Here is a 14,511-nt window from a genome sequence, read left to right as displayed (position 1 = left end):
TACCATTCGTACGTAAAAAGGCTTCAAACTCTTCAGACACGAATTGGGGGCCATTATCTGTCCTTAGCGAGAATGGAAAACCGAATCTAAGATAGATAGATAAATCGTTTATTAAAAAGAAACACCTCGCAGTCCGAAGACTGAATTACGTGTATAATATACAAGAAACAAAATTCATAGATAAAATAGTTTGAAAGTCTTAATAATAAAAATATACAAATCTAATAAAAACGTTTCACTTAGGATAATCTTGTGTTAAGAAAATATACATATGTAAACATATATATTTACATCCTTAGGCTATGGCTAACAACAAAAGATTTTTCAAACATGGGTGCAAGTGCTACGATGACCTTGGAACTTGTCGTAGACTTCATTATAGCAACCTCTAGAAATCGACTATAGTAATCGAACACCACCAAAATACTCTCTCCTGTGGGTAGGGGTCCTAGTAGATCTGCTCCACAGTCCTGCCAAGGGGCACTTGGAGGAAAAATGCGAGAGTTGTGGCGTGACGCCTCCAGTGCCAGGGACCCTCGTCTAGGTTAATGACGTCACAAAAAAGGAGTGCCTCCTTTTCTAACTTCCACTTTCAGTTTCAACTGTCTCCGTATGTAGAAATGAATCACCATCGACGCAGGGTAGTTTTCTCTGTTTTCAACCTCTATTACTAACTGGGTACACCTGTGTGGCTTTGCAGGAATACGTGTGAGTACTTTTCAGAATTTACATGCAAGACTTATGCTGATCATCCACTGCTTTCTATCATATTCTGCTATGCCAAAAAATCTTCTAGCTTGAGTAAACTAAGTTCGCTTAGCTGGCTACCACTCCTAAGATTATTAAGCAAATGACAGCACCATACCACAGCTCTGAAACGCTGCTTACGATGGTTTCTGTTTAAAATTCGCTATGACATCTTCACGTTTGAATAGTCGTAATTGACGCTTTGGCTGTTAGTATCAGAAATGGTTGGAACAAAACTATAGGCTTCAGTACTCTTATGATAACCGACTTATTATCAAAACGAGTTCTTCATGGCGTGAGTTCGTGTCGCCCATTCCAATATAACGTTAAAAGCCTGATTTGCAGGGAGAGAAGTTTCTACCGCGTAACAGACAAAGCATACTTTCGCTTTTACTACTGAGTGATAATTTGTCAATCTGAATGATCAGCCATCGTCATCTCATTGCTGTCTTAGTAGTGGTGTCCTGAAATCCAATCATTTCGCTATCTTGTCGGGGAGACGAAATTATTTAGCGAATTAGTGTCATATCCAAGAAACTGTTGATCTTCAACGCCTTCAAAGAGCTCTAAAAATTCTGACTGAGCTTCCTCTAATGTTGTAGCACATGTGAACAGTAAATCATTGTAATTACAACTGAAATAGATAAAAGTATTTTGAGTTCTCAAAGTGGGACGGGAAACATTTGAGGCTGAAAATTGGACTTCCTTTACCTTCGATTTCAGGAAAATTAAACATGAATTCCTGATATATTACGGCATGTTTTCAAGTAAACGTAACAAAGCAACTGAGCTGAGAGCAATACGTTTCTCAACCACTCCGCTTACCGAATTCGTTTAACAGCAAACAAGAACTGAGAAAGAAAAGCTTTTAAAGAAGTATGTAACGATTAACGATAGCTGTTCATGTGGAGTATTTCTTACAGAAAGGTGGTGACATCACCACCTTAAGAATGAATACCGTTCTTTGACGATGTCAAAAAGTACACCAGTTGACGAAGCTGCCTTTTAAATAAGTAAATTTTCCGGCGTTTCTTACAACACGCTCGACTGAAGAAGCGGTGAACGAACTCATGCGTGAGTTTCATCGTAATATCTGAACATAACAACCTGCATGGCAACAGTCTGGAAGGTTTTTTTTCCTTCATTTCAGTTCGACATTGGTGGATCGTTTCTCTTTTCATGATTTGTTAAGGGTGGACTGATTGCAATAGGCAAATGTAGATTATTCATCAAGGGTAAGACTGAATGAATAGCTTGATGCACAAAGGCATGAAATCAAATGTGTTCAAATTAGTTATGGCCTCCCAGTTTTTAGTCTTTCTTTACTTAAAGTGGTTTGTAAAAGATAAAATCAAATTTGCATTGGACTTGGTATATTTCACGTCCAATCAATAGTGCTCGACAATCAAAACAATGTATAGTTTACCAATTCGCAATGATTCTTTGTAAAACGTAGAAATGATTTTTGATGTGTTTATAATTTTCCTCATTTTTAGTTATGATTGATGTTTGAAACTAGTTACACGAAATGAAACCTGTTAAAACTTTCGTCAAAGTTCACCTATTTGGTTCTCAGCTGGTGGTTTAGACAACTACCTCGACTTATTGAAAGCGAGGTATTGTCTCCTTGATTGAAAACCAAAAATGTCGGCCTCGACGTTTTTTAAAATGGTTTCGGTTTGGAGTTCACGGCACGGATGAGTTGATGCGGAAAGGCACCAACATTTCAAACCGAAATAATGATTTGTTTTTTAAATTATAGTGTGTGCGAATTGCATCAAGTTCTAACTAACAGGAAGAGTCGAGTTGCGCAAAATTGTATGACATGCATTTCTGATTATTAAAGTCATGGCGGGTTGCATTCTTCTGTGTGCTGGAATATTAGATTTATCGATTTGAAGATTAGATGCTGTAGCTTGGGCTGTTGGCCGCTAACTTTTGTGCGTTAAAAGGAGACTAAGTTTAAGTATGGATTCGATCAAGCTAAATTTGGCTTTCTTACCTGTAGTAAACTCTTTCTAAACTGTCAGTTATATAAAATTTTCAATCGGAAATAAGACTCATAGGGTTTTTCGCATACTCATAAGTTGCACGTTCTGCTCGATGGTTACCTTTTACAACAATTGTTCTTCTTCCATAGGAGTCTACTGAACTTTGTCCTGAGCCGGCATGAGTTTGTCCAAACATAAATCCATTAAAGATGATCAACTGCCTCCACCGGATGGGAAGATAAATGTAACAATCCTTGCATCAGAATGGGGATCAAGTAAAGGTGGACTATCCACGTTAAACAGAGAGTTAGCTATTCAGTTGGCTAAGTTTCCTGAAGTGCAAATTTCCTTCTTTGTGCCAAAATGCAGCGAACGGGACAAAACAGCTGCGCTCAGCCACAGCATCAAAATTGTTCAAGCAAAAAGGCTGCCTGGGTTCGACGAACTTGAATGGCTGAGCTTTCCACGAGATCAGCTCCAAATTGATGTCATTGTCGGCCATGGGGTGAAACTTGGGCGCCAAGCTCAGATCATTAGACATTCTCACAAATGCAAGTGGATTCAAGTTGTCCACACTGATCCAGAAGAACTTGGAATGTTCAAAACCTATCAAAATCCCATTTCTACAGGCGAGGAAAAGCTCAAAACAGAAGTAGAACTCTGTGAGATGGCAGACTTTGTTATAGGAGTTGGACCCAAGTTGTACGAGGCGTTTCGTAGATACTTCCGTTATTGCAAGAGAGATGAAAATATTCTCGAAATCACTCCTGGCATTTTTGATGAATTTTTGAATATTGAACACGTCGATAAAGATTTGAAGCAATGTGGCATTCTAGTGTTTGGCCGTGGAGATGCTGAAGACTTTGAGTTGAAAGGTTTCGACATTGCAGGCAAAGCTGTTGCTGAGGTTGAAGAAGCTCGTCTTACTTTCGTCGGTGCTCCAAAAGGAAAGCACGAAGATATAGCAGAACGTTTTCTCAAATGCGGTGTGCCCGCTGATCGGCTGGCTATAAGAAGCTTTCTGGAAGATCGAGAGAGTTTGAAACACTTGTTCTGCGAAATGGATCTAGTGCTCATGCCATCAAGGACTGAGGGATTTGGCTTAACTGGTCTGGAGGCCTTATCAGCTGGTCTCCCTGTGCTTGTCAGCAGGAACTCAGGGTTTGGAGAAGCCCTGAGTAAAGTACCATTTGGTGAATCGTATGTGATTGACTCAGAAGATTCTAAGGTATGGGCTGACGAGATTAAGAAAGTCTGGAGAAAAAACAGGAAGAAGCGACTACAGGAAGTAGAATTACTCCGTTCCTCGTACGACAAGATATTCAGCTGGGCCACACAAAGTAAAGTCTTTGTCAACAAGATGAAGGACATTTTTCATGGTATGGGTTAGAGAGATAACAGTTAACTATCTTCTCCAGGTTGTTAAAGATTAGCAAACGTTTTTTTTTCCTTTTTTAGCTAGAGGGGGCTAATTCGATAACTCGTGGTTTTCTCAGAGTCTCCATGACGAACTATAGAACACTGTTACCTTTAAATTTTTACATATGTATCCTTTCCTGGTTGTAACTAAAACTTGAGTGCTGAATAAATTAAAGTTTAAAGTTGAAGTTGAAAGTTGAAGGCGTGTAGTTATGACGGTAGATCAGGTGATTCTCTGAATACAAAAATAGTGGCGAGTGCCTAGTGGTTCTAATTATAAGTGAACGTAAAGACCGATTGGAACCGCTGAGTCAGTCTTTAACTGAACGAAAAAAAGTTGCAGTTGAATATGTGATCATTCAAATTGTTGTTGTTTAGGGGGTTGAGGGAGAACCACAAAAACAAACCTTTACTGCTATTGTCTAGAGTGTGATTCCAAGGGAGAGAGAGTAGATTTTCAAATTCTTATTTAAGTATGAGAGAACCTGTCAATATTCTGCTATCAAGATGATTTCATGGTAATTAGTTTCTTGAAAACCACATGCAAGGTATTGATTTAGTTATGTGGTTTGCCATTGTGTACTTTGATGCAAATTTGATGATTTCTGTTCATCTTCTTTTTTATTAGATACAATGAAATATATGAAGTTCATATATTTTGAATTGCGGTGTTAGATACGTATGATGCACGATCCTCACAGTAGATAGCACTATTTAAGCAATAGCGAAAATGAGACCTGAAAAAAAAAAATCAGGCCTGTACAGGACTGGAACCACTGACCTCTGCAATACTAGTGCAGCGCTCTACCAATTGAGCTAACAAGCCAACTGGGAGCAGGCCGTTAAGTTGATTCGTAATAAACCTGTGAAAGTGATAAATCAGATACAATGAAATATATGAAGTTCATATATTTTGAACTGCGGTATTAGATACGTATGATGCACGATCCTCGCAGTAGATAGTGCTATTTAAGCAATAGCGAAAAGCAGACCTGAAAAAAATTTTTTTTTCAGGTCTGATTTTTGCTATTGCTTAAATAGCGCTATCTACTGCAAGGATCGTGCATCATACATTTCTTTTTTATTGTTTACAGCACCCATGTCACTGTTTACTTAAAAACGTCAAATTGAAGAACTGGCTGTTTTCTTGTTCAGAGTAAGGAATTTAGAAAGTCAATTCAAAAGGCATGATCAATTTCTGGAACTGTTGTTAAGTGGAAGCTTTCCACCATGAGTGCAACATGAAATGAAAAGATGTAAAGGGTTAAAAGTTGTATTGGTATGTTTGATTATTATTTGATTAATTAAGTAATGATTAATAATTATTTAACTATTAATTACTTAGTAAGGTTTACTTTCTCTTTTGTAGTACCCCATGAGATCAAAGGTCTAGGACTACGAAAAAAACAGGCATATGAAAATGCACTTCGCTTTGGAAAAGTCAAGGTCTACCGTGCTCGAATCATGCTGATTGGCCAGGATCGTGCTGGAAAAACAAGTCTCAAAAAGTCCCTCTTAGGTTTGCCATTTGATGCTGAAGAGCAGAGCACTGTTGGAATTGAAGTAGACCCTTCATCATTATTTAGAGTTGATGTTGATCAGATAACGAATTGGCAACTCACTGCTAAGAAGGAAGGTGTATCTCAGTTTGCAAAGGAGCTGGCAAGAATAGTGGCCGGTGACCTAAAAAATGAAGAAGCAAAGATGGATTTGACGCCTCAAAGTGAACTAAAAGAGACAAGATCTCACAAAACTCAGGGTGGTGAACTGCATATTCCAAACACTGTATGTAACAAGTGATTTAAAAGCTTTTTCAATAATCCTTAAATCATTATCTCCCAGGAAATTGAAGTTGTGACCAGAAAGTTTGTGATCTGCTGCTTCAAAGCCATTTGTCTAAGACCCCTCCTTAGTCACTTTGCAATTTCTGCCTCGTCATAAATATATATATAGATATATATATATATTTGTAAAACAGTGCTCAGTACATTAAATATAGAGTGAAGTATATATATCTTATTAACCAAGGGCGAGGGCCGTACTGGGAGAATATCGGTCCCGAGCAAGCTTGGCTAATAAGAGATTTATTATACGACTGAAGTTCAAAGGGACACAAGTGCGGTATCATTCGGGACCATTCGGGACAGTGCCCGGTCCAATACTGACAGAATATTGACCGGCAATAGAGCATTTTGATTCGTTGATTTTAGTTATCGGCCCTCTGACAGCCTGAGTTGTGTAATAAATGTATGTATGTATGTATGTATGTATGTATGTATGTATATTTATTAAAAACTGGATCATTGGATAATGTAATTCAAGACTTTTTATTGGCTTAGTCATTATGGTGTATGAGCCAATATACCATAATCTACAAATATGGTAAGCCTACAGGTCAGCTAAAAATTAAAAGGGAGCTAAAAATTTTAACAAAATTTAATAATTTAATCTAATGTTTTTAATAAAACAATTATTCCACTCGCGCTTGTTGGATATGAGATGATTATAGCCAACTTGGTGCTACGTGCCTCGTTGCCTATCTATCATCTCGTTTCCAACGCGCGCTTTGGGAGTAATAATTCTTAAATATAATTGTATGCATGACAGAATTCCCATTTGGCTTTCAGGAATTTGCCACCTTAGATCTATCCAGAAATGAATCTCACAAAACTAAAGAACAGAATACATTGGCCAGTCATCATTCTGCACCCAAAACACCTCACTTGAAGAGCAAGTCTCAATTCACAATTGATGCATCAACACCTCCAGAGGAATTCACGGAATACCTTATTCAGTATTTGAAAGGTTTAAATCTACAAGGGGATAGCTCACCTACAGAACCAGTTGTAGATGTTGATGTATGGGACCTAGCTGGTCAGTATCTCTATTATGCCTCGCATCCAGTGTTTTTTTCCTTCCGAGCACTGTATCTATTGGTTTGTAATCTTAGCAAAGGATTAAACAAAACTGCAGAGCCATATGTTAGACAAGGTATCCATGACATACGTTTGGAAAATCCAAATGGAGAAACCAACTTGGAAAATCTTTTGTCATGGTTAGCATCAGTTGCTGCTATCAGTCCAACACAACAAGAAGCAGGAGAGGCAGAAACTCCATATTTGCGACCTCCAGTGTTGATGGTTGGAACACATGCTGACAAACCATTTCAGGACATTGAAGAAATGAACATTCAAATTCGGAAGGAACTTTCTGGAAAGGACTTCGGAAGACATGTGATCACCCAATTTTTCTCTATAGACAACACCCAGTCATCGTCAAATGCTGGAGTTATTAAACTTCGAGAGGAAATACGGAAAGTGTTGGAGAAGGAGCCTTATATGGGAGAAGAGGTCCCTGTAAGGTACTGTGGCCACTATAAGAACACTGACTGATTCACTATTAATCAAAAGCAATACCATTATTTTTATTGCCAATCGCCTTACTGGATAGCAGCAGTGATTTGAAATGAATTCAACTGTGGCTTTCACTGCTTCAGACTAAAGCTAACAAAGATGATCAATGGAGAGTTTAGATTGAATCCATAGTTCAGTTCCTATAATTAGATTGGCAACTTTGTGAGAACCCTAATAATAGTAGTTGAATTTACACTGTTAGGTTACCGGTAGTTACTGTTTTAATTTGCCAATTCTCCTGGATTATGGGAAACATATATAGTGATTCCCAGTATGTGAGAGTGGACCAGAATGAATTGCCCAATTAGCAATTTAATTTGGAGGGGGGAGAATGTGATGTGCAAATACACATCTCCCGATTTCAGATGTTCAGAATTTTTTTATTTATCCGCAATATTTCCAATCATCTCTATTGGTGCATGTACAGTGGCCGTGGGGGGATAACATGGAATGGGATGAGATTTAGCATAGGACATTCCAACGAGGTGGCTCCTCTTGTCCACAGTTTCCGGGTTGAATTGAAATTTCAGATGTTTGGTTTTTTGTGGAGAGAGGAAAATGGAAGGACCTAGAGGAAAACCTAACCCACCTGAAACACCAGATCTGGGAATTGAGCCTGCAGGGCCACAGGGGTGGGGGGGGGGGGGTGAGTACTTTCACCACTGCCCCAATCCTGCTCCTCTGATTTTGTGTATAGGTGCAATTTAATTGATTACAGAGTAAACAAAGGAGATGGAGAAGTGAAGAAAGGGGTGAGGAATGATGTAGGAAAGGAAGGAGGAAAGCAGAGGAATAATAAAGGCAGTGCTTAGGATAGTGAGACAAAGTTTCCTTTTTGTTAAAATTGTCATTATTATCATCATTATTATTAATTATTGTTATTGTCTTCTTTGACAGATGGTTCAATTTTGAGAAAGTGGTTCAAGCTTTAAATGGAAACCATACGTTTTACTTGAATGTCAAAGATCTTCAAGCCATTGTCAAGGAGGTGTGCTTTGTTAAAGACGAGACTGAGCTTGGAGTAATGCTAGATTTCTATCATGACCTTGGTGTGGTGGTAAAACATGGCAGCACAGTTGTACTGCATGCTCCATGGCTGATTGACTTGTTCAAACAACTGATTACTATTCCACGTTACGAGGAAGTGGTAAGAAATGTTTCATTTTCTGCTCACATTGAATGAATTTCAAAGCTACTTGAGCTAGGGCATTCAGCTTTAGTCAATGTAAAAGACAAAATTAAAAAAATACCACGCCAATATTTGCAAATTTTTTGAACAAATAGATTAAGAACCCATTTCCTTTATACTCCTTGCTATTTGAAACTTTTAACCCTTACAATGAAATGGAACAATACATTTAATTGTTTTTTATTGTAAACTGTTACTGTTGTTATTATTAGTATTAGCAAAAAATTAATAGTAATAATTACAAGTATTATTGTTACTATAGGCTTAAAAAAATGATTCCTGTGATTATCTGAAATCTAGAGTTGGTTATTATGGGAGAGCACTTTTACAATTAAATGGAAACAATACTTGTTGTGTTTAGGAGACAAGAATACCTGATGAAACTGGTTAACATGCAGTCAAGTTTTACTAACCTTTTAACTTTATCATTTTATAGCCCTTTTGATCCTTATTTAAGAAAGCAAACAACATCACAACCAAACTTGATTAAAAATGCTCTTACTGTTGCATATAAATGAAATGTTGATTGTGAAATTTTTACTTGCAACTTTTAATAACAGAGGTGGATCCAGACCTTGAGCTTGGGGAGGGGGGCTTTGCTATTCATGAGTCCAAATGCAAACTCTTAGACGCTTGAGATACGAGATAAGCCATTTCGTGTTGTTCCATTATCAGGTAAACGAATACATTGTTGTTTGTTTATTTAGGGCCTAGAATCCAGACTTATCAAGCACTGGAAATATCTAGAGGAAACAGGGATCCTTTGCATGGAACTTGTGCGTCATGTGTTCTCAAAGTTTATTAAGGAAAATTCTGTAGCAGAAAAGGACATCCTAGACATGATGGAGCGTTTTGGTCTTGTTGCTAAGTTTGTGAGATCAAAGCAGGAGCCTGTGCAGTATTTTGTTCCAGCGCAGCTTAAAGCATTACCGAAAGATCTGTGTGAAATGGAAACATCAGAATTCGATCCATGTCCGTTATATCTTGATTTCTTCAATGGTTTTGTTCCCCATGGAGTTTTCTACCACCTTGTCGCGCGTTGCATTGGCTGGTGCTCGGAAAATGGATTTAGACGACCACCCACCCTTTATAACCGTGCAGCCAGGTTCTTTATCCTGAAGAAATCTATCCATCAATTCATCCTTCTTTGCAGAACAAGGTATATCAAAATTATTTTGAAGCACAGAAAACCAGTCAGTGAAGCTGGTTTGGCCGAAGGAGCGGAAGTCGCTGAAGATTTGCGAAATTTTCTAGGAAGAACTTTGGAAGATATGTCCCAGCAAATTCCTTGGCGTGGCAATTTGAAGTACGAGTTGTGCGTTGAATGTCCGTTTTGCCCAACGGAGAGAAAAAGTTGTCAGAACCATGGCAAGATATCCTGCACCCATGAAGACTGCTTATGTCTTCTCAAGATGGCACCAGTAGAACGACTGCTTTGTGAAAAATGTCTCTGTGATGAAGAAGCCTCGTTTCCTGGTCTTGAAAAATGGTTCTTGAGGGTAAGTCAGCATGTATAATGAGGTTCATTCCATTTCTGTAAGTATGTATGAAAGCATAATGATTACAACTCTTGCTCGGCAAGGAATGGAGAAGCTATTGTTGCTCAAATGCATGGGGCATCTGAATCTTCACTTGTGCTTTGTTCGATTTTTTTCTTAAACTGAGAATTAAAGGAGTTGTAATCAATGTGGACAAAATTATCCGTGCTAGGTTGCATTAAAAAATCTCATATGGGATTTTCTCCCACGACCGAGCTGTTTTTACTGGATATATTTGTATTATTTGTGTCCAACCATGGTATTGTACTCGTTAATGGTAATGTATTATATAGCTGAAGCGAATCCTGTGTTCCGATTGGCTATCCGATGGACTCATCTTGCCCACTCGAAATTGCCCACTTTGATCCCGCGCAAGAAAAGAAGGGCGTGGAGTAGACTTACAAAGCTCGTAACTTTTGCACGATGTCGGCGATGAAGTCGCAAAAGGCGACAGGAGGTAGTCAAACCAAAGAAAACATAAACGACCCTCGTGACTGTATTGCACTACAAACACAACTGGCTTTCTACCGGTTTTCGAAATAAACAGGTCATTCTTTAATCTTATTAAAGCGAAATCTTTCTTTTGCTGTACAACAAATCTTTGATTGACCAAGCTTGTTCGGTCAAGATGGCTGGATGTTAGCCTTGTTTGTTTCCACCTTTTTATGGAACTCGACTTTGTCTCGGTCCATAAAAACGCAAAAGAGAAGTCGGCCAATATCCAGCCATCTTTGCCTCACGCCAGGACAATAACCCATTTTTATGAGGTGACACTGCACGCTCTGTTTTTGCCGCTCTCTTTTTCCACGCTACCACACAGCTTCAGGCAGCAAGGAAATTTTAATTGTGTCATTGTGTATAATTTAGTATTTTTAGAAGGCAACTCAAGCTGGTCTTGACGGGGTACCTGGCCATAGCACAGTATGTCTTGAAAACATGTCAGTCCTTTGACAAGTTGTGTAATTAACTTGACTGGCCTCGTCTTCCTTGAATTCTTTGTAGGTTCGTTCTAAGTACGACGTAGCCTCTACATCACAAGTGGAACCTGTGCAAGATTGTCATCATCTTGAAAGGTTGAAAGTTACTCTTCTAGGTGAAGAGTGGACCTCACAGGGTGGTGGACTGTCAACTTTCAACAGGGAACTGGCGAAACATCTGGCGAAGGTAAAGCATTCTGAAGTGGAAGTCACTCTGTTGGTTCCCGAGGGTGCTTGTACCCAGAAAGATAAAAACGATGCTTGGGGAAATGGAGTCAGGGTTATGGAAGCAAAGAAATGTGTATACTATAAACCTGCTGATTGGTTAATTTCTCCACCGGAAGACTTCAATGCAGATGTTGTTTTTGGTCACGGAAGAATATTTGGACCACAAGTACAAATTCTGAAACGACCCCCGTATAATTGCAAGTGGATCCAAGTGGTGCATACTGATCCAGAAGAACTTGCCAAATACAAAGGCTATGATTGTCCTATCTCTGAAGGTGAGAGAAAACGCGACACTGAGATTGCCCTCTGCAAAATAGCTAATCTCGTCGTACCCGTTGGACCCAAACTGTGCGAGAAGTACTCTTCATACCTAGCGTCAAAACCAGATGGAAATATTGTTCCGTTGACTCCAGGTCTTTTTGAAGAATTTGGGGATTTGCCAGATTTAAATAAAGATCCAGAAGGGAGGTCCGAGTTCAAGGTGTTATTGTGTGGTCGTGGTGATCCGGAGGACTTTGAGCTGAAAGGTTACGACATTGCCGCCCAGGCCTTTGCTGGCGGGGAGTTGAGGGAAACGCGGTGTAGCCTCTTGTTTGTGGGTGTCCGTGATGGAGAGCAAGATGAGAAAACAAAACTACTTCTCAGCTATGGCATCGATAAAAAGCAGTTGTACGTCAGAAGATTTGTCGGAAGCAGGGCCAAAATGAAGGACCTACTCTGTGAAGCTGATCTGGCAATCATGCCGTCGCGGGCCGAGGGTTTCGGTCTCATCGCCCTTGAGGCATTGTCTGCTTGTCTTCCTATTCTGGTCAGCGGTAATTCAGGCTTCGCGCAAGCCATAAGAGACTTACCGAATGGAAAGTTGTTTATTGTTGATTCAGAGAAACCCGAGGAATGGGCAACTGCAATCGCAGCTGTTGAAAAACGGCATAGGGAGTACGTACAGAAGATCAAGGAACTGCGTGAAGCATATGGAGAGAAATACAGCTGGGAGGAGCAGTGTGAAACTCTTGTGAACAAGATGAGGAAGATGGTTCAGGGTGTAAACTGAAGGATAGAAAGTGGGTACCCTTCCTTTGTTTTGTCAATAAGGACCTTTAGCAACTCTGTTTTCGGACGACGGCGACACCTTTGACCGATGGAGACTGGTGTGGAGTTTACGTTTTTCCCGCCTGAACAGAAAAGTCTATAGCTTTTCTCGACGGCAACGTCGTCTCTTTTCACTTGTGGTTTGAAAAACAAAAGTCAAGAGCATTCGGGAAGCGCTCTTACGTAGCTCTGTAAACAACGTCGTTTCGGATAAAGAGTTTTTCCTTCTTTATAACACCTATCGATCCAATAATCAAAAATTTAATTACCAGCAATATGACCCTTTACTCTCAGCCGAATACAAAGCAGAACTACAAGTTGAAAAAGACGACTTGCTGAAGCACTGCAATAACCCCTCCCGCTTTCTGCCACTATCGACAGAAAGGGTGTGTAGTACAACGCGAAATTCGCTGCTCTCTCTCGTTCACGCGGAGAGAGAACGGCTGCCTGCCAATATTTTAAATTTCAAGGGGAATTAAGTCTGGCTTCCGGTCCCCGTGGCCGCTAAAGATCTCTCATTAAATTTATCAGAAGGCGAGGTGAAAGTTGTTGAAAAATCGAGTGCTCAAAAGAAACCCAAGGTTAAAAGGAAAAAAAGTGTAGCTTTTTATAGCTGCTGGGCGATTTGTTAGTGGAGACCGATAGTTAAATTTGCAGAGGCGAGGATGTCTCCTCGAACCCTACCTTACTATTAGAAAAATCAATATTGTGTTTAAAAAATAGATTGTCCTTGCTTTTCGACAGATGCAGTTAAGCAAGTCAGGCGGAAAATACAAGTGCACAAGCTTGTGGCGTTAATACGCAACCCAGGAAGCTCTCACTCAGATTGTGTTTCTCCCTACACTTCTTTCGTGCTGTTGCGGTTCCCTGCGAGGTTTTCAACAGAACGGGGCGAAGTCAGAGCTCCGTACCTGGAAAATGGCATAGCACCAAATGAACTTATTTGAGGCGCAAGCCTCCGTCAGACTTCGTCCTTCATGCCTTTTTTTTAGTAATTTGCTTCGATTTATGATAGTATCTGTACTGCCTCTTTCTGCTGACAGTTTTTATGTTTACAAAGTAAGGAAATCTTTAGCAAAATGCAAGATTATTTTAACGCCAAAAGACGTGGTATATATTTTTTGAGCAACACCTGACGCGAATCAAAAGCGCATACTTTCTTCCTTGGTCAAATTTCCCGCAGAAAGACTTTCTGAGCAACAGTAAACCAAGTTTAAAAAAAATTTAGATAACTGTTATTTAGTTATTCCAAGAAAATAATTTTTGCCAAAAGTTTTCTTATTTTTTTGGCTTTTTTAAAAGAGCATTTTTTAGGTTATTTCTACGCCAACATCTACTTTCAAGGTGTAATTTCCCTCTTTTACAAGAGCGTCTATCCACGAGCTTGATGAATCCTATATCGTATAATAAAGTACTCGAAACGTTTGACTTCAACTTTCAAACTTGAAAGGAAAAACTAGCTAGCTAAGGACTTCGTTTACTTCGTAAGAAACTAGGGTGATTGTTGAGGTATTTTCTTCTCGATACAACCCACTGTTATCGACTATTCTCGTCTCGCGTAATCGGTTTCAGTTGTACCTCTTCTTCTTAGTTCGACCAAATACGGAGTTAGCTGGACCGCAGTCCAAATTTTTACATGTTGACAATTTCGAATGGTAGGAATACTATGTAGAACGTTCCAACGTGAACGTGGAGGTTAATAATTAATGCTTTTTAAAGCACACTTCCAACCCCGCTACCAGAGTCTCATCTTTGCGCCCCTTGGAACGAGTGAGAGGTTGGCACACTTCTACTTTAATCTGGTTTCATGTAATTTGCTCCTAAACACTGAATAGAGTATTGTAATAAACTGACCGCTTCAACTGTATCTGTCTCCAAGATCGTTATTCCGTTGATCTTTTTAATGATATTAGAAGTGCC

The 14,511-nt window shown here is 39.4% G+C and overlaps 1 protein-coding gene across 1 annotated transcript; it reads left to right on the top strand.

The window, feature by feature from the left end:
• The first annotated feature begins 550 nt into the window (after positions 1-550).
• LOC111336387 (uncharacterized) lies at positions 551-14,458 on the top strand. Its single transcript, XM_088748021.1, has 8 exons — positions 551-708; positions 2,888-4,117; positions 5,527-5,942; positions 6,785-7,518; positions 8,468-8,717; positions 9,467-10,258; positions 11,300-12,563; positions 13,336-14,458. The coding sequence occupies exons 2-7, from the start codon at positions 2,917-2,919 to the stop codon at positions 12,551-12,553; spliced, it is 4,647 nt and encodes a 1,548-aa protein (XP_088604147.1). The 5' UTR covers positions 551-708; positions 2,888-2,916; the 3' UTR covers positions 12,554-12,563; positions 13,336-14,458.
• The last annotated feature ends 53 nt before the right edge of the window (positions 14,459-14,511 follow it).

The sequence above is a fragment of the Stylophora pistillata genome, chromosome 2 (assembly GCF_964205215.1).
Source record: "Stylophora pistillata chromosome 2, jaStyPist1.2, whole genome shotgun sequence".
NCBI lineage: Eukaryota > Metazoa > Cnidaria > Anthozoa > Scleractinia > Pocilloporidae > Stylophora > Stylophora pistillata.
The sequence above is the reverse complement of the archived record's forward strand: the minus strand, read 5'-3'. Positions and strand labels throughout refer to the sequence as shown.

Coding starts and splice junctions, on each gene's coding strand:
- LOC111336387 (XM_088748021.1), top strand. CDS start 2,917: ATGAGTTTGTCCAAACATAAATCCATTAAAGATGATCAACTGCCTCCA. Junction 4,118..5,526: donor GATGAAGGACATTTTTCATG/GTATGGGTTAGA, acceptor TCTCTTTTGTAG/TACCCCATGAGATCAAAGGT. Junction 5,943..6,784: donor AACTGCATATTCCAAACACT/GTATGTAACAAG, acceptor TTTGGCTTTCAG/GAATTTGCCACCTTAGATCT.